Genomic DNA, 20,964 nt, shown 5'->3' with positions numbered 1-20,964 from the left:
GGGAATAGACAAATTCCTAGAAACATAAACTACCAAAACTGAAACAAGAAGAACTAGAAAATTTGAACAGACCCACATAGCCAGCAAATAAATTTGGATCAATTATCAAAAATCTCCCAACAAACGAAAGTCCTAGGCCAGATGGCTTCCCAGGGGAATTCTACCAGACATTTAGAGTTAACACCTATCATTCCCAAACTGTTCCAAAAAAGAGAAATGGAAGGAAATCTTCCAGATTCATTCTATGAAGTTAGCATCACCTTGATTCCAGACAGAGACCCCACTAAAGAGAATTACAGGCCAATATCCTTTATGAACCTGGATACAAAAATTCTCAAAAGATTCTAGCAAAATGAATTCAACAGTACATTACAAAAATTATTCACTATGATCAAGTGGGATTTATTCCTGGGCTGCAGGGCTGGTTCAATATTCACAAATCAATCAATGTAATACACCACATTAATAAAAGAAAAGGTAAGAACCATACGACCCTCTTAACAGGTGCAGAAGAAGCCTCTGACAAAACACAGCATCCATTTTTAATAAAACCCCTCAACAAAGCAGGTACAGATAGAACATACCTCAACATCATAAAAGCCATATATGAAAGACCTACAGCTAATATCCTCAATGGGGAAAAACTGAAAGCTTTCCCCCTAAGGTCAGGAACACGACAGGGATGTCCATTCTCACCACTGCTGCTCAACATAGTACTGGAAATCCTAGCCTCAGCCCTCAGACAACAAAAACAAATGAAAGGCATAGAAATCAGCAAGGAAGCAGTCAAACTTTCACTATTTGCAGATGGCATGATATTCTATAATTCAACCCAAAAAACTGCTAGAACTGATACATGAATTCAGCAAAGTTAAAGAATATAAAATCAATGTACAGAAATAAGTTCCATTTCTATATACCAATAATGGAGCAGCAGAAAGAGAAATCAAGGAATCAATCCCATTTACAATTGCACCAAAAACCATAAGATACCTAGGAATAAACCTAACCAAAGAGATAAGAGATCTATACACTGAAAACTATAGAAAGCTTATGAAAGAAATTGAAGAAGACACAAAGAAATGGAGAAACATTCCATGTTCATGGATTGGAAGAACAAATATTGTTAAAATATGTAAAATACCCAAAGCAGTCTACATATTCAACGCAATTCCTATCAAAATAACACCAGCATTCTTCACAGAGCTACAACAAACAATTCTAAAATCTGTATGGAACCAGAAAACCTGAATAGCCAAAGTAATGTTGAAAAAGAAAACCAAAGCTAGAGACATCCCAATTCCAGACTTCAAGCTGTATTACAAGGCTATAACCATTAAGGCAGTATGGTACTGGCACAAAAATAGACACACAGATCAATGGAACAGAATAGAGAACCCAGAAATGGTCTCAAAAATGTATGACTAACTAATCTTCAACAAACCAGGAAACAATATCCAATGGAAAAAAAGACGGTCTCTTAGCAAATGGTACTAGAAAACTGTACAGTGACATGCAGAAAAATAAAACTGGACCACTTTCTTACACCATACACAAAAATAAATTCAAAATGGATGAAAGACCTAAATGTGAGATAGGAAACCATCAAGATCCTACGGGAGAAAACTGGCAGCAACCTCCTTGACCTCAGCCACAGCAACTTCTTACTCAACACATCTCCAAAGGCAAGGGAAATAAAAGCAAAAATAAACCATTAGGGCTGCATCAAGATAAAAAGCTTCTGCACAGCAAAGGAAACAATCAGCAAAACTAAAAGGAAGCCTACAGGATGCAAGAAGATATTTGAAAATGATGTATCAGATAAAGGGTTAATATCCAAAATCTTTAAAGAACTTATCAAACTCAACACCCAAAAAATAAATAATCCAGTGAAGGAATGGGCAGAAGACATGAATAGACACTTTTCCCAAGAAGACGTCCAGAAGGCTAACGAACACATGAAAAGATGCTCAATATCACTTATCATCAGGGAAACACAAATCAAAACCACAATGAGATACCACCTCACACCTGTCAGAATGGCTAAAATTAACAACTCAGGAAACAAAAGATGTTGGTAAGGATGCAGAAAAAGGGGAACCCTTTTGCACTGCTGGTGAGAATGCAAACTGGTGCAGCCACTCTGGAAAACAGTATGGAGGTTCCTCAAAAATTAAAAATAGAGGGGTGCCTGGGTGGCTCAGTTGGTTAAGGGTCCAACTCCTGATGTCGGCTTAGGTCATGATCTCACAGTTCATGAGTTCAAGCCCTGCGTCGGGCTCTGCACAGACAGTGCAGAGTCTGCTTGGGATTCTCTCTCTCCCCCTCTCTCTGCCCTTCTCCTGCTCATGCTGACTGTCTCTGTCTGTCTGTCTCTCTCTCTCATATAAATAAATAAAACTTTTTAAAACATTAAAAATAGAACTACCATATGATGCAGGAATTGCACTAGGAATTTATCCAAAGGATGCAAAAATGCTGATTTGAAGGGGTACATGCACCCCAATGTTTATAGCTATATTGGCTATATCAACAACAGCCAAATTATGGAAAAAGCCCAATATCCACTGACTGATGAATGGGTAAAGAAGATGTGAGATATATATACATATATATGTACATGTGTGTATATATATATATATATATATATGTATACACATACATACCATGGAATACTACTCAACGATCAAAAAGAACAAAATCTTGCCATTTGCAACAACATGGATGGACTAGAGTGTATTATGCTCAGAAAAATAAGTCAGAGAAAGACAAACGTATAATTTCACTCATATGTGGAGTTTAAGAAACACAACAGATGAACATAGGGAAAGGGAAGTAAAAGTAACATAAAAACAGAGAGGGAGGCAAACCATAAGAGGCTCTTAAAGACAGAGAACAAACTGAGGGTTGCTGGAGGGGAGATGGGTGGGCTAAATGGGTTATGGACATCAAGGAGGGCACTTGTTGGGATGAACACTGGGTGTTACATGTGAGTGATGAATCACTGAGTTCTATCCCTGAAACCAATACTACATTGTATGTTAACTAACTTGAATTTAAATTAAAAAAAAAAACTGCATTAAAACAAACAAAGCACCACATCAGTCTTCAGGAGAACTTTGGTAGTAAATAATGCTCAAGTCACGATCTGTTTGTGAAAATAATCAAAACGGAATTTTCTCTTAGGCAAAATTTTGTTCTTCACCACAGTGTGCAATATATGGAAGATTCTAAAGCAGTTTACAAATACTTGGTTGTGGTTTTTTTTGTAAATAGGTGACTGTTATGCCAACTTGATGAATATGTTCACATTTCCTCAGATCAAAGACTGATCTGAAATAAAGGGATATCTGACTCAGCTTGCTCCCTGTGTTGCCCTGTTCTCTTTTTTCCCTCAATTATTAGGTTCCACTTTCTTATTGCGGTCACAAGACAGCACTGCGAACTTGTTCAAGTAAAAAGATAGCAAAATCTGTCACCGAGTGGTAGCAGGAGGGTGATTTTGTAAACCACTCCTTTCTCATTGCTGACTTATCCTTAGTTCAATGAAATCACAAATTAAGATCATAGAGCTTTCTTTGCAGAAATAAAGTCACAGCTTCAAAAAGTTCCCAGATTTTGGCCTGCTTGCATCCAAGTATGGTAGCATCTGGGGGTAGTTTTAATCAACCTCAACTCTAAAATGAAATCCCTAAAGAAAAGACAATCATGGGTCCTCAACTTACAACAAGGTTCCACCTGAGCAAACCTCAATCCACATAAATCAGAACTAATCTGTGAAATGTAATATTCCTTGCCCTACATCTTCATATTATCATATGGGAGATCTACCTGTCAGTATGAAGTCATTTGGAGACTGCTTAAATGAAAGCCATATATAATATTTATTCCCAGGCATGTGCTATTAAATATACTGCACAATATTTAAAAATGATGAACACTGATAGTGCACAAACGAGAGGGAAGCCATTTATTCTGAAAACACATCTCTGCCTCTTCCTGTTTCATGCTGCAGATATTTTTTTTATTGCCAATATTCTTTACTTTCCTATTATCCTGATGCAACTGTGGGAGGGGAGAGGTAAAACTTCAGTTGCTGCAAAGCATGATCCCCCAGCTAAATGACTCCCATTTAGCAAGAGTTCCTCCGAAAATGTATCACAGGATATCTCATTTTTATAAATTCTTTACTTCCTCTTTAAAATCTCTATTTCAGTCGCCAATAAAGATTTAAACCCTTCGGGAAGAAATATTCATCAAAACTATCACAGCTGCGAATGACTGACATCAAGCATGAAGGAAAGAAATTCATGTCAATGTTTCAACACATTACTTGTTGAACAACTTCTACTCAGCTCATCTGCATGAAACAGGTATGCCAGAAGTCGGACATGCCAGCAGATGGTTACCAGCGTGGTTTGGCATGCATACTGCTGCCATTCCCCACCGCTGCAAGATGAAACACAATTCCCACGAAGGGACTCTGTATTTTCTAAAATAGTAATTTAGATAGAACAGAAAAACTATAGAAACTTTACATTCCGGCCCTAAACCTTCAGGTCCCAAACCTGTGTTGGCTTGCTTGCTAATTTGATTTTTAGTATTTTGGAACAGCAGTCATCTCTTTTCGGAGATTAGCGCTTCTTAACCATGGATATGTGCCGTAAGTACTCAGGGCATTTCTTTCAAGATATCCATGTCCAGACCTCACCTAGGATGCCACACTGATTCAGACATCCTGGGGTGGGAGCTGGGTATGTATATTTACAAAAGCTCATCAGGTGATTATGCAGTGCACCCTTGGTTAGGAACAATTATTCCAGATCATTTTTTATATTGATGAGCAATAACTATAGCATACATTCGTGCATACAGTGACCAATATAATTCTGCTTTATTTGCCTCGCATTAGCTAAATGTTCCCCTTTGCCAGCCCATTCCTTCCTCTAATCTCTTTGAGATACAGTCTTGGAGCTTTCCACAGTTTGATAATTTTCCTAGACAAATTTTAGGCTAAGTCAGTGTATAAAAGGCACTTTCCATTTGGGGAGGCAGCGTGCCAACTTAGATCAGTAAATCCTTCCAAAAAAATGCCACTTTAACTTACAGTCATTTAACCAATATTTATTCAGCAGTATATATGTGGTGATAAAGACTAAGAATGCAAGAAAAACAAGATGTGGTTCTCGTGCCCTCAAGGAGCAAGTATTATATACTGAGGGTAAAAATATATGGACAAGTTAAGTTAAATCACCACATAAGAAAGCATGTGACTCAATATTAAATTACTAGCACTTATAGTGAGGACTCTAAAATTCCAAAAAAGTCATGCTCATTCCAGACACTCAACAGTCATGCCACATTTCTGAGAGGGCCTCGGGTTTGAAGAATGGGTAAGGGATAGATGGGCAGGGCAGAGGAACATAGGTGTCCATGCCAGGAGCACAGTATAAACCATGGCAGCAATTGAACAAAGTATGGACAGTGAAAAGACAACCTTCTGGAAGGAAGGGGTCATTTGGGTGACTGATACCAAACACATGAAAATCAGAGTCTAGCTAACAGGCTAAGGAGCCTAATAATTTATCCAACAGTTGCAAAAAAAAATCAGAGTTTAAAGGCAGGAGAACATGGAAATAGTAGCATGTTAGGAATTTTTTTGTAGCAAAATATCTATGAGTGTGACATAAATAATAAGGATAGCTATGAGAGCAATTAAGATCTGGGCCACAGCAGCGGCTTTATGAAGAACTAACGGAACCCAGCAAATGACTGGTTTGAGCTTCTAGCCTATAACAGAATGGAGGCATGCAAACAACAGGTGAAGGGAAGTCAGCAATGGAAGCAAGTCAGAGTTGCCAGCTGGGAGACAGCAGAACGATGCCTTGTCATTGGACACATGACTTTGGAAGAGGATGGCAAGAGAAAATTACTTCTGCACAGAGGATGGAAGGTAGAGCGGGGAAAATAAGAGGTTGAAGGCTGACTCTGGAGAAGCCCACTCAAGAAAATGGAAAAATGCAGAGTAAGTCATACAAACAGTTGCTCTTGGAAGGACAGGAGAATCTAGTGGCAATCCAGAGGTTAAGGAAGAAGAGAGTTTCAGAACAAAGTTCATCAGCACAGTCCTCTGCAACAGAGAAGTCAAAGGCCACCAGTACCGTCTCAGTTCTAACCCAATAGCCCTGCCACGTGCCCTAGCCCACAGCTGATCTTTCTCCTCTAATCTTTACTTACTGATGGTCCATGCCAATTGTTTCGTGCACACGTCTATCTGCTCATTGTTTAATATCCCTGATGTGCATATACTCAGATATTTGTTATATCTCCTTGACACTAACTATTAAAATAAACCACTTGAGGAAAAAGATCATAATTGATACATTTAGGTACCATCTCTCCCCCCCAGTTGCGCCTTCACATTGCCATGCCTTTATCAATCATTTAGAAATATTTTTAGCTGATTCTAACTGCAGATAAAGGCCAGCTGAATTCAGGGAGAAGACATAGATACTGGTATAGTGTTGAGCTTTGCTCTTCAAAATGTGGTCCATGGACCAGTGGCATCACCTGGAAACTTGTTAAAAATGTACCCTCGGTTGCCATCAGACCGACTCAATGATAATCTGCACTTGAACAACATTCAATGACTGATTCCTATACATACTGGTATGGAAACTGGTGTAGAGTCAGTATAGTAGAGAAAGGACGAGTGTCGAGTTACCAAAGAAGTTGATGGCACGTGAGTTTCAGCATGTGGTCCCGATGCCAAGACTCAGCTTCACCACTACTCAGACCCACAGCCCAAAGAAGGAACACAGGTCCTTCATGTATGTGGTGGGGCCAGGCCAGGAAGCAATTCCAGCTTTTGATCAGGAGCCCAGATGCATAAATCCTTCTTCCATAAATTGCCACTCAGTTCAATTATAGGAAGGGCTGTGCAGATTGTATCTACTCGGTTGTTTTTCCATGTTTTATAAATATTCTGACCTCCTGAAGACCCTGTTTATGCTCCCCATATTTATCCAGCCCTAGGAATTTATGGTTATTATTCTTCCCCTCACTCACTTCTCCCAGAACATCAGGCTTCCCTCTGAGTTTTAGATTGTAATTGCTAAAATACTTTTTTGGCATAATTGAAAGCTAAACCTGAAAATGCAACTTTAACCCCAAACAGAAGGAGCCTGCAACAAAGGGAACAATGACAGCACTATTGTTCAAATGACCAGGTGTCAGGAAAAAAGCTCCCAAAGCACAGAGCTGTTAGACAAAGGCACAGTCACATCCCAAAGGATGAAGACCAAATGCACCAACGAGCTCAAGGCACAGTCCCTTCCCTTTGTTGGAAATGTGCTCAATGCTTCAGTATTTCCTTCTCTAACTTTCCTCTAGGTCAGTGCATTGAGTGTCACTATTTCAAAACGGCACTGTGCTAGTTCTCTATAGGTCTTTTATTATTCTTAACAGCTTTATTGATAATTTACACACCATAAAGTTCGCATTTCAGAAATGGAAGAGACCTTCATTCCACCCCCCACCTTCAAGCAATGCTTCATTAAATTCACCCAAGGAATATAATATAGTTATTTCTTAAATCTCCAGGAATATGGGACATAATCATGACTCTCTGATTATACATCTTAGCATCTCAGCTGTTACCCGTGGAAAGAACATCTTGACAAAGTCTCCTCTATTAAAATTCAAACCATTAAAGTAATAACTTTTAGTGCTCTATTTCAAAGGTGGCTGGAAGAAAATACCATCGCAGGCCCCTGAAAATACCATCTGCCAATACCTTGTAGGAACTACATTAGAAAGTGAACTTCAGTTACTGAATCCAAAGTGTTAATCACAAATTCTTACAAACTACTATTCCCCCAGTTTTTGAGGACTATTTTTTCCACCAGGTGGCATGCTTTACAGGGGCTGCTGGAGCCTGCACGAAGCCTTTATTTTTAAGTTAGGGACAGGAGGAGTACTTAGGCAGGTTTTGCTTTCAAAAAGAGTAACAGCAACTTACATGCTCTCACAGAACCTCGTCAGCGTGCTTGGCTTCTCCTGGTTGCATCTCTGTCGAAACCAGCGTTGAATGCTGCGAACATCCCAGTCCAGCTGTTTGGAGAGGCCTTCCAATCTCTTTTCATCAGGATGCTATGAAACAAGGCACCAGCAAAATCATTTTCATCTTCACCACAAACACATCTGCCCTTGTCTAAGTTGATTTTTTTAACCTCTATTTACTACCTGCTACTGAGATTTCTGTATTTACCACTGAGGATGTAGTCCTTCCATTAGTAGCATGAATATAAGTAATCACTCTGGGGGCACCTGGGTGGCTCAGTTGGTTGGGCATCTGACTTCAGCTCAGGTCATGATCTCACAGTTCGTGAGTTCGAGCCCCGCGTCTGGTTGTGTGCTGATGGCTCAGAGCCTGGAGCTTGGTTAGGATTCTGTGTCTCCCTTTCTCTCTGCCCCTCCCCCGCTCGCGCTCTGTCTCTGTCTCTCAAAAATGAATAAACGCTAAAAAAATATGTTTAAAAAAATAATCACTCAGGAGAAGAAAAGTTACTCATTACGAAACAACAGTGAAAAACGTGAATCTTGCTCTAATGCTTGCACTTTTTTTTTCAAGTTTATTTATGCGGAGAGAGAGAGAGAACACGAGCAGGGGAGGTGCAGAGAGAGAGAGAGAGACAGAGAAAATCCCTGCACTAACAGCGCAGAGCCTGATGCAGGGCTCAAACTCACAAACTGCGAGATTGTGACCTGAGCCGAAACCAAGAGTGAGCCACTTAACCAACTGAGCCACCTAGACTCTCCTCTAATGCTTGCATTCCTTATCAGCAATGGAGATGCGATGAAAGAGCCAACTGGCTGAGTCAGCTCCATCAGCCTTCAAGGAAAGGAGTTAAGAGGCATAATTCACATGTCTCACTTTCTCAGGAAAAAAAAATGCTATACCCAATTATCACACATGAGGGTAATGTAGGACAGACAAAAGCACGAAATAATCTCATAGCTCACTTTAGCCTAAGGTACCAATTCTACTACAAAACAGGTGTTCTCTTTCTTCCTTGTCTCTCTCTCTCTGCTCTGTTTTTCACAAATCCCTCTTCTACCCCTCTTCTTGTTCATTCCTTTTGATCAGATCCCCATCAAAATTTACAACAACTATGCATTCCTTGAAGACACAAACACGGTGAATGGGGAAGAGACCCAACTTATGCTCATCATATGATGATACTATTCTGTCTCTCATTCATTTCTCTAACATTAGGAGGCAACAAACAGACTGGTTCAATTCCTCACTGTAATGACCTCTGAGCCTCGGTTGCCTCACTTGTCAGGGCTATTTATCCACCTAAATGGGACTGTGGTGATGACCGAATGTAAAAAATATGTCTAAGTCAGTAAATGTGTTTCTCCCATTTCCTATCCCTACCCTCTCCTCAATATCTTAAAGAGCATCCTGCCAACAGTTATGTGAATGTGCCCTGCCACACAACAAAACTAAGCTGTGTTCTCTTCCTTTATTTATTCTATCTTTACTGCTAAGGAGCTGTTAATGAGCAGAGAAAATAACCAAAAGCAGGGGAGGGGAAGGCAGGCCAACCAGCTTCAAATTATAAGGGTAGGATGCACAGATGACACCTTATCAAAACATCTCGAGCAATTTTAGATGACAGATACACAGGAAACACAGTAAGTGGCTTCAGTATCATGACTGAGGTTATAAAATGTGCTGAGTTTTTGTTTGTGAAAGTCATTTGCCAGCTTTCAGGAGGTGTGTACTTTCACGTGACTTTATTAGTCATGACACCATCTACACTCTCCTTTCATGTCTGTCTTAATTTAAAAAATAACAGGGAAGACAGAAAATTTACATCTTACTCTATACCTTGGCTACACCATTTTCTAGAAGAATTCATTTTTAACTTTAATTTGTTTTCTAACCTTATTAAATAGGTATAACATTCATATGGTTCACAAACTAAAACTTATCCAAAGTTTCACCTTCCCTTTTTATTCCTATGACTCTCCCTCTTCCTACCAGCTAACCAGTTATTAAATCAGCTTCTTCTCCAGAGTTATTTTGTGCAAATATAAATAAATTGAATATGTATTCATATATGACCTGTGTCACACAAATGTTTGCATACTACATGTATCATTCTGAACTTTGCGTTTTTCACTTTACAATGTATCTTGGAATATAAAGAATGCCTTCCTGGGGCACCTGGGTGGCTCAGTCATTTAAGTGTCCAACTTTGGCTCAGGTCATGATCTCGCAGTTCATGGGTGTCAGCCCCGCATCTGGCTCTGTGCTGACAGCTCGGAGCCTGGAGCCTGCTTCAGATTCTGTGTCTCCCTCTCTCTCTGCCCCTCCCCCGTTCATGCTCTGTCTTTCTCTCTCAAAAATAAATAAACATTAAAAAAAAAAAAAAGAATGCCCTCTTTCTTTTGTAGAACTGTCAGGATATACTATAGTTTACTTATCCACTCTCCTGTTAATGGATCTTTAAGTAGTTTCCAGACTTCCACTAACTATAAACAATGCTGTAATAAATAATCTTATGACAGGTCATTTTATACAGGCATACATACAGAGATAAATTCCTGGAAGTGAACCCTGGAGATCAAAGAACTATGCATTTGCAATTTATTTATATATTAAAAAATCACCCTTGCTAATGATTTTACCAATTTATACTCTCATAAGCAAAAGTGCCCAATTCCCAATGCCTTGCCAATAGAGTATGTTATCAGATTTCTCAATTTTTTCAGTCTGATATATATATACGTATATATATATAACATATATATATACGTATATATATATGATATATATATATATCATATATATATATATATATATGATATATATATATAGTCTCAGTGTATCTGTTGAGAGCAGGAGGGGCAGAGGGACAGGGAGAGAGAGAATCTTAAGCAGCCTCCACGCCTAGCGCAGAGACTGACATGGAGCTCAATTTCACGACCATGAGACCATGATCTGAGCCAAAATCAAGTGTCAGATTGCTTAACTGACTCGGCCACCCCCGTGCCCATCTCAGTATATTTTTAATTTGATTTCCTCTTTTTATGAAAGAAGCACCTTTTCACATTTTAAAAACCATTAACACTTCCTTTTTATGAACAGTCTTTTCATACCTATTGCCCAGTTTTTCTTGATTTGTAGGTATTTTCTTTACTGATTTGTAGAGTTTCTTCATGTGTTAATCTGTGTCTGTACCACAGGTTGTACTTTGTACCAGTGTATCTTTGTGTTGTAGAATTTGCTTATGGGGTTTTCTGCTTGTTTGTTTTCTTGAAGTTTTTAAAAAACATATCTGAACTTACCATTTTTTCCTGCTTTAACTTCTGAATTTGGGGTCATTAATAACAAAAGCCTTTCCTACTCTGAATGTTCAAGAAGTTAATGTAGGGTGAATTGACATCTTTACTCAATTTGTCTTTTGTGTCCAACAGTGTTGGAAAATTTTCCTCACACACCTTGCACATCCTTGTTACATTTATTCCTAGGGATATTATCTTTTCTGGTATTGTTTGTGGTAAGTTTTCACTTGATTCCTTAATTTTCCAAGTGTATAGTCATATAATAACATGTCATCACAATGTAAGCTCTGCAAACAAAGGAAAATTTTGTATCTTTTTTCACCAGTACCTAAAATACAGGAAGGATTCAAATTCACGTAACAATAGCTTTACCACCTCCTTTCTAATGTTTATGCCTTTATTTTCTTTCTCTTACCTATTCGCTAATTCAGTGTAAAACTTAGCACTATGTAGAACAATGGTTTTCCATCTCTATCTGTTCCAGACTTTAATGGGAATACCACTGTTCCTATTAAGCAACAGGCCAGATTTGGAACTGACATACAAATAGACTTATTGTGTTAAAAAAAACACCACATTTACCTAGTTAGATAAATTTATTTTAATCACAATAATGTTAGATTTCAGCATCCATGGAGATGATCATACCCTTTTTCTCCTTAGATCAATTAATATAGTGTATTACATAGATTGTGTAATGTTGAATTCAGGGAAGACCTTGCATTCCTAGAATAAATCCTCTCTGGTAATGTTAAACAATTCTTTTATTGTGTTGTTAGGTTCTGTTTACTAACTTTTATTTGGGACTTTTCATTGATATTAAGTCCAACTGGTCTCTACTCTTTTTTTTTTTTTTTTGGTTAAATCATTGTCAGACTTTAATGTTAAATTAATGTTTCGCTGCTACATAAAAAAGGAATCTGGATAATTTCCTTAATTTCCTATGCTTTGGTACAGTGTAAAATACCATGGGAATTATCTGCTCTTTAAGAGTGTGTTAGAATTTTTCTTATGAGAGGATCTGAGCCTCATCCTGTTTTGCAGTTTAGCTCTTGATTTTAATCTTTATATACACACATACATATATATAGTTGGTAAATTATATTTTCCTAGAATGATAACCATTTTACCCAAGTTTTTATATTTTATTTTCCATATTAACAGAAATATATCCTTTTCATTTTCCTCCATTTCTGTGGCTGTTGATTACTATGTTGTTAATTATGATGCTGTAATTTGTGCTTTGTTTTTTTGATTGGACTAGCTGACTTTCTGTAAAAAAAAAAAAATTAAACAGATAAGGTACTTTTGAATTGATTTTCAATTCTATAGTTTTGCTAACACAATTTCTGCATTTATCATTAATTTCTGCTTTCTGCTTGCCTTTGTTCTGTTCTTTTTCTAATGCTTAAGTGTTTAACTTCATATATGTATATACTTCATCTGAATGTTCATCTGAGCGCTGTTTTGGCACAGTACAAATGAGTAGTGTTTTTATCATTACTGCTACCAAATATTCTGAATTTCTATTTTTACCCAAGAGTTGATTAAGAGAGCAACAGGTTTTCTGGTTTCTGAGTTCTAGTATTATTAAGTTGTGCCTATTTTTAAAATTTATCTCAGTTTTGTATATATAATAAAGGTCATTTTTGTAGATGTTTAATAGGTTCTTTAAAAGAAAGTATAGTCTGTGCATTGAGAAGACCACCTTCAACTCCATCATGAAGTGTGATGCTGATATCTGGAAGGACTTCTACGCTAACACGGTGCTGTCTGGTGGGACCACCGTGGACTCCGGTATTGCTGACAGGATGCAGTTCTAAATGTACCACTTAGATCTTCCTCATTAATTATGCCTCTTACAATTTCTATCTTCAGTTTTACATTTTGTTCACTTGATCTGTCATGACTCAGAGGTAAATTAAAATTCCCTGCTATTATTTCTTTTCATTCTTTTTTATTAGTATATAGATACACTGACATTCAATGCATATTAGTCAGAACTATTTTATCTTTATTATGAATTGTACCTTCTGGCAATAAAAAGCCAATTCTTCATTTTACTTAATTCCTTTTTGGTCTGACTTCCACTTTTATGTAAAAACAAAAACCCTACTTATCTGTATTTGTCTATATACCTTTACTCATACTTTTATTTTCAATATTTATAATTACTTTATCTGAAGGACCCAAAACTAAAATAGTTAGAGGAGTCAAACCCATTTACACATATTGATATAACTGAATGTTTGTTTATAGTTCCCTCACATTAATCCTGTTATGCTTTCTGTTTTGATAGGTGAAAAAAAAAAATGACAAACCAAGTAGTGTTTGTTTTACTTTCCTTCCTTTCTGTGGGTAATTTTTGTTCTAGTGGTTATTCATAATTACAATACTCTTCTATTTGTTTTCAGTCAATAATTCCACATAAGCAGTATTTAAAACTACCATATTTCCTCTCCTTACCCCACCCAATATTAATCAATAATTTTATCATTTTTACAGTTTACTCTTATACTGTTAAATATGTTTGTACTTCTATTACTCAATTTGGCTGCTTAAACTGATTTGCTTTCACTCCCAGCTACTAGAGATTATGCGATTAGTGAATGTATTCTACCTCTCACCTTCTTCTCCCCACCCCCATTACTGTTAGTTGTATCACTTCTATGTGAACGCATATGAACGTTTACATTCTGTGCTGTCATCCTGATCCTCACATTTCTTTCTCTCTTTCAACAGTTGAAATGTATCCAAACTTACCAACACTCCAGTAACCTCTTGATCGGCTAAAATTAATGATTATAATACTTTCTTCAAAAAGGACTCATGAGGACAATTCCCTCATATTTTTGCATGTTGAAATCTGTTTGTTTTTAACTTTTACAGCGTAAAACCAATTTGCCTAAATATAAAATTCTTAGTTCACATTTTCCTTGAAAATGTTGGAAATGTTGCTATAAAGAAGACTAAAGTCATGGTGATATTTTTTTGCTAGTTAAGTGATTTGATTTTTGCCTTGGCTTCTCAAAGAATTCTTTCTTTTGTTTTTCAAGTCCAATAAGTTAACCTTCTTGGGTCAATTTTTACTGCATTTTCATTAACATATTAAAACAAATCCCCATTTATTTTAGGAAAATTTTCTTGAATTATATCTTTCAATATTTATTTTATTTTGCTTTTTCCTTACGGGACTCTGATAATACAGATGCTGGATCTGCTCAATCTAAAGATGTAATTATTTTTAGCACTTTTTGTCTCATATAACAGTTTTCTATCTCCCATGTTCCTTGCTGAGTTTTCTGAAGTGTCTTGTGTTCCCTGTATTCTTTCCAATTTTGTCTTCATTTCTGTGATAGTTTTCTTTTATTTTTATTTTTTAAAGTTTATTTTATTTATTTTAAGAAAGAGAAAGTGCACCTGGGGGAGAGGCAGTGAGAGAAAGGTAAAGAGAGAGAAGCCCAAGCACTGATAGTGCAGAGCCCTATGCAGGGCTCGAACTCACAAACAGTGAGATCATGATCTGAGCTGAAGTTGGACGCGTACTTGACTGAGCCACCCAGGTGCCCCTCTATGATAGTTTTAGTATGTTTTCCTGAAGCTACCAGCTCACAACGCGTCCCTTTTCCTGTTGACCAACTATTTTTTTTTTTAGGTCTTACATTTCTTTTTTTTGTGGTTTTCCTTCACAGAGTTATTGCTTTTTTTTTTTTTTTAGTTTATGGTAAAATATTTAATCACAATTTTCATTTGCCTTGTGGCCTCATTTTTCCACTAACAATTTTTGTTAATAAGCACTGCTACACATTCTTTTCCTTGTCTTCGATGTGTGTGTTCCTTCTTTATTACTCATCATTGAGTCCATCAGAGTTTTTTGACCAGCTCCTGGGAGTATGCAGAGCAGGGAGAATGCTCGTGCAGTTCAGCTGCCACCAAGGGAGACCATCTCCTGAAAATGTGCCATCCACACTGTTGTCTGTGAACTTCTTCCAGTTCTCTGAATTAAACTGAGTTCAGGAGGACAACCTCCGGCCTTGCTCACCAGTTTCTGTATCTAATGTTGCAAACACTGGTTAGAGCTTTTGTCTCCCTCACATTTAGAAGCTGTCTTTTGCTGGCTTTCCTGAGAGCTACCCCCACTCCATGCTCTTCACTTCCTCTTGCTTGGCTTCTGCCCAACCCACCAACTGTTTTTTTTTTTTTGTTAGCCTTAATATATATTTTGAAATTTAGAGATATGTATCTACTGGTTTGCCAAAAATAGAGTTTGGGAGATTCTCCTTCTTCTTTGTGTGCGTTTTTTTAAATGTTTTGCATTTTTAATTGTTCTCCTTAGTTTTTTCCTTTTTTAAGATTTCCAAGGAAAGAAATGAACAATGCTGACATATATACACATTTTTATACAGAAATACCTAGGCTGACCTTAATATTCATAATCAATACTGGGAGGAAAAAGGAAAGAAAGAGACAGATATAAAAGGAGAATAAGGGAGAACAAATTATACGAAATTTGCCTATAATTTTTAAGATATAGAGTAACATACCAAAAGTGGATGATGGTATGGTTTTTCTGTGTCATAAAACCTGGTTTCACAGCTGACATATATATTTTTTTCCTCAGTGGCTCAAGAATTGATAGGTTTAGAAAAGTAAGGCTGTTAGGATTATAGATATGTGCCAATAGTATGGCAGGAGACCCCAAACATAAATAAATAAATATAAATAAACAACTATGCACACGCACATTTGTTTGTACCAGATATACAGAGAGACAAACAGATATTACCTATTTATCAGATAATTACATAGATGAGAACTACACAGGGCATGTACCAGTGCGGTCACACAGGGATCCACAATTCAGAAAGGCTCGTGCTTGGGGTTTCAAGTTCTATGGCAGCTATCTTGAAATTCTTAATAATTTTGTTATGGAATTTGTATTTTGTATATGAAGGCCAATGAGACAGAGGAACACGTGTTAGGGCTCAGAGTCTTGGCTCACACACAGTCCCACCACTTCCCCCAACTACTTCTGGGGAACTTAGTTCTCTGTCCCCTGGCTCCCCAGACCTCCTACTCCTTCCCACTTCTGCCCAGTGACTACTGCTGCCCCAGGGGCAAGCATGAAAAGGGCTGGAACTGGGTATGTATACCTGCGGTGTCTCAGCATGGGACATGGGGGTAGCTGCCTGCACCCCAGGGTGGCAGTGCCCTGATGCATTTGGTAGGTGACTCAGTGGGGACGATACACTTGCTCACCCCAATCCAGCTGCCAAGTGTGTCCTGCTCTAGAGACTGCAATACACTTGGCAGTCACCAGTGCCCTGGGGGTTGGGGCAGTAGGCCCATCAAAAGGGGTGAAGCCGGTCTCAACTTCTCTACCTCTGGCCAGAGAGGGGCAGGCACATCGGCCCAGTCTGGACACAGCTAATGGGCTGTGTGTTCAGTAAGTCATAGTGCGGGGTCCCCAGGACATGTGAGGCTCTACACTTGCCTCATGAATATCCCCATGCCTGAGGGGGCATGACATTAAATAACAAATAAAAAACACGTTGACAGGTCAAGAAAAAGAATCTATGAAAGAAAAGAAAAAAAGCTTTATATTTTTATGCCTTAAATGGCATTTTTTCATGCTTTCTGAACAAGAGGCCCTGCATTTTCATTCTGCATTGGCCCCACAAATTATGTCCTATGCATCGCAGATTTTGAAGGTTCTGAGAGTGCGCCCCTACTTTATTGAAAGATGATAACCAGGCCCTTCTCCAAAGGTGACCCGGAATCATGGTCAAGGCCAGGTTGGTGAATGGTCACTCAAATACGTACAGTGTTTAATCTCTTCATATGTTGCTACTTCTACTCTAGTCAACTGGCCTGTTACTTTCTCAGATCATAAATAACACTGAACAACTATAAAGAATTCAAGGGACAACTGGTCCAACGTTTGCTGCCTCTACATTTAAATCATGAGGCTTCCTCTCTAATCATGTAAAAATGTCCAAAAGAATCACCTTGGAAAACTAAGACAGATGATTAAAATTAGCTGGAAGCAAATATTCTCTAGAGCCATCAACATGACTCCAAATTCCTTTTACTACCTTTATAGAGGAAATTTCTCCAGTAACCACAATAAACATATGGCAAGGGAATAAAATGTCCACTGTAGAATTTCTAAGGGGACACGTAACATTTGGGTAGACTCATTTTATTATGCATTCAGAGTAGTTCACGAGACAAACACTAATATATTATAATCTCATTTTTAAAAACCTGATAACTTCCTATACTTCTGCTTTTTCAGAGGGAAAGAAGTGTTTGCTGCAGCAAATTGCTATGTTCAAAGAAAATACAAGTTTTTTCTTAATATTTTCTTCCTTTAAGTACCATTAAGATACGTGCCCCTTCAGGTAAGAACTTGGCAATCTAAAACCAGCCCATAAAACTACCAGAAGAGCTTTTCCTAATACATTCTTCTCTTCTTCCTGACAGAGATATAAGAAGTACCTAGTGCTTTCTTCTACTTCTCCAGGAGAAATATCATTTTTAAAAGGAGAGAGGGGAAAATCCTAGAAAATCTTGGCAGAAATAAAGACCATAATATAAATAAAAATGTTTGAATATGTGAATTAATAGTTTTAAGACAAGAGACAAGTAATACAAATGGTTAGCAATACAAATACCAAAAAAGGAATAAAACTTAACACTGTCAAATCACATTTTAAAAGCCTGAGTAATTTTCCCAGAAAAATGAAAAAGGGAAAATGAACCATTTAATGTACGAACACACAATACTTCTAGAATACTACACTCCTCCTGTCCTTCTTTCTTGTCTATACAAGAGTAAGATGAAGGGCAATATAGGAGTAAAAAAATACTTGGGATGCTGTGATGTGCTTTGTTTTCTCACAGCCTTAGATGGAGGGTTTCTGGCTTCTTTCTCCTCCCCTCTTTGTTCTTAAGGTGATATCAGTGGAGGGGCAAAGATCTGCCCCCTCCCCTGCTCTCCTCTCCCTGCTCCTGGTTTGGCTTTCACTCTCACCACAGTGATAATCTCTTCTGTTTTCTCTGCAGTGAATCTATAACTTATAACTCTCTAGATCCTTGTCTTTCATTCTTTCATCTTGCAACTCTTCTGTCCTTTAATTATCCCCTCTTTTGTTTACATCTGCCTGTGTCTCATAACTGCTGGAACACAAGGGCCATGCTAGAAGCAAATGGGCACTTCCTTTCATACGTACAGGCAAACCTTGTTTTATCACACTTCGCTTTACTGCACTTTACAGATAATTGCATTTTTTACATATTGAAGGTTTGTGGCAACTCTGCATCAAACAAGTCTATCGGTGCCATTCTTTTTAACACAGCATTGGCTCACTTTGTGTCTCTACCTCACAGTTCGGTAATTCCTGCAATATTTCAAACATTTTCATTAATATTATATTTGAATTGCTGAGATCTCATGATAAAATATTAATGGGTAAGAAGCTCCTTCTTATGAATGAACAAAGAAAGTGGTCTCTGGAGATGGAATCTCCATCTGGTGAAGATGCTTTGAAGATTGTTGAAATGACAAGAAAAGATTTAGAATACTACATAAATTTAGCTGATAAAGCTGATAAAGCTGACTCCAATTTTGAAAGAAGTTCAACTGTGGGTAAAATGCTATCAAACAGCATCCCATGCTACAGAGAAATTTTTCATGAAAGGAAGAGCTGATCAATGCAGCAAGCTTCATTACGGTCTTATTTTAAGAAGTTGCCATAATCGCCCCAAACTTCAGGAACCACCACCCTAATCAGTCAACAGCCATCAACATGGAGACAAGAGTGTCCACCAACAAAAACATTACAATTCTGCTGAAGGCTCAGATGATGATTGGCATTTTTAAGCAATAAAATATTTTCAAATTAAGGCATCATTGTCTTTTGGACAGACTGCTATTTGCACACACTTAACAGATAACAGTATAATGTAAACATAACTTTTATATGCACTGGAAAAACCCAAAAATTCATTTGACATGCCTTACTGTGGTATTTGCTTTGTTGTAGTGGTCTGGAACCAAACCCGTGACATCTCCAACGTATGCCTGTACATTAATTATATTCCTCAGCTTTACCCAGTCGTCTCCACAAAATCCCATCCAACCATTATATGTACTGCTTCATGTCATGTGAGATTAAAAGAGACACAAAATTAGATTAATCACTAGAATCTAATCTAGACTGTTCTTTACAGACCAGCTTCTAAAATCAATGTGAGAATAAATAAACAGGTCTCAAATATGCCCACATTTATTCAGCTTCTACCTGTTTGGCCTAGTCACAATGTTTGCACGCTTTCGAAGAGCACACTTTCCAGCATGAAGCTGGGCAATTAGTTCTCAAACCCAGGAGAGAAGGGATTAAATAATTTCAGATTGAGAATGGTGGTCATGATAACTCATACCACCCAAAAAGGCAATCATACCTTCGTAATTGCAGTGAAGACCTTTTCCAGAATGGCATTGGGCTGGGCAATCTGTGGTCCATTGGCCTGAATGTTGAGGGCGATGGCACATGGTTTGGCTACAAATCTTAAAAATAAAATAAAATAAAATAAGGTCAGAAGAAGTTATTCTTTCTATAACTTTTCTTAATGTCACCAATTAATCACACATTACTCAACTGTCCCAATGAAGTGCTGGGTGGACACTGCTGACATTCATTCATCAGTCAATGTAAAACAGATTTAACTTTTCTTCTCTCCTATAGGCCTCCAACAGTGACAGTAAAAAAGAAATCCTTTTAGAACATTGAAATCTCCTGATCCTTAAGTTCTAATGTGATTGAACAGGTAGAAAGACTACCAGATGACAAATATAAGACCATAAGTGAGATATATGAACCAAACAAACCATCATTTTAAAACGATTTAACTTATACTTTTCTTACTAACATCTCACTAACAATTGTCATGTTACACCTTCCACTATGACAAAGTGTTTACTAATCATCTGATTACACATGGAGAATGTACCTTTGATCACTCCTACCTCATAAAATTGGCCATTTTTGTCTCTAAAATCCAAATGCATTATATTCAGCCCCAATTCTTTATTTTTTTTTTTAATTTTCTTAAATGTTTGTTTATTTTTGAGAGAGAGACAGAGTGTGACCAGGGAAGGAGGAGAGAGAGAGGGAGACACAGAATCTGAAGCCAGATCCAGGCTCTGAGCTGTCAACACAGAGCCTGAAGTGGGGCTCAAACTCACAAACCCTGAGATCATGACCTGAGCCGAAATCAGATGCTTAACCCACTCAGGCCCCCCTGGCGCCCCAGCCCCAATTCTTTATGGCTTCTTAAAATTCTTGCTTTGTGGTTATTTGTGTCTTTAAGTTTATTTTTTAAATTTATTTTGAGATGGGAAGGGGGCAAAGAGGGAAAGAGAGAATCTCAAGCAGGCTCCATGCTGTCAGCACCGAGCCCAGTGTGGGCTCGATTCCACAAACCACAAGATCATGATTTGAGCTGAAATCAAAGAGTTGGTTGCTTAACTGCCTGGGTCATCCAGGCGCCGCTGTGGTTATTTGGGTCTTTCTCGTAAGGAGTAATGAAGGATGTCAGATA

At 37.9% G+C, this 20,964-nt stretch overlaps 1 protein-coding gene across 2 annotated transcripts in view; it reads right to left on the bottom strand.

The window, feature by feature from the left end:
• The window catches only part of CERS6 (ceramide synthase 6), a 325,266-nt gene that overhangs the window by 207,002 nt on the left and 97,300 nt on the right, over positions 1–20,964 (bottom strand). For both annotated transcript variants that reach the window (XM_043576957.1, XM_043576956.1), the window contains exons 2-3: positions 19,825–19,930; positions 8,021–8,151 (exon numbers count right to left, since the gene is read on the bottom strand). In XM_043576957.1, the coding sequence (XP_043432892.1) occupies positions 8,021–8,151; positions 19,825–19,930 (237 nt within the window). The remainder of the gene's footprint in view (positions 1–8,020; positions 8,152–19,824; positions 19,931–20,964) is intronic.

This window comes from Prionailurus bengalensis, chromosome C1 (assembly GCF_016509475.1).
Source record: "Prionailurus bengalensis isolate Pbe53 chromosome C1, Fcat_Pben_1.1_paternal_pri, whole genome shotgun sequence".
Classification (NCBI taxonomy): Eukaryota; Metazoa; Chordata; class Mammalia; order Carnivora; family Felidae; genus Prionailurus; species Prionailurus bengalensis.
Note: the sequence above shows the minus strand (reverse complement) of the source record. Positions and strands in the feature narration are given on the sequence as shown.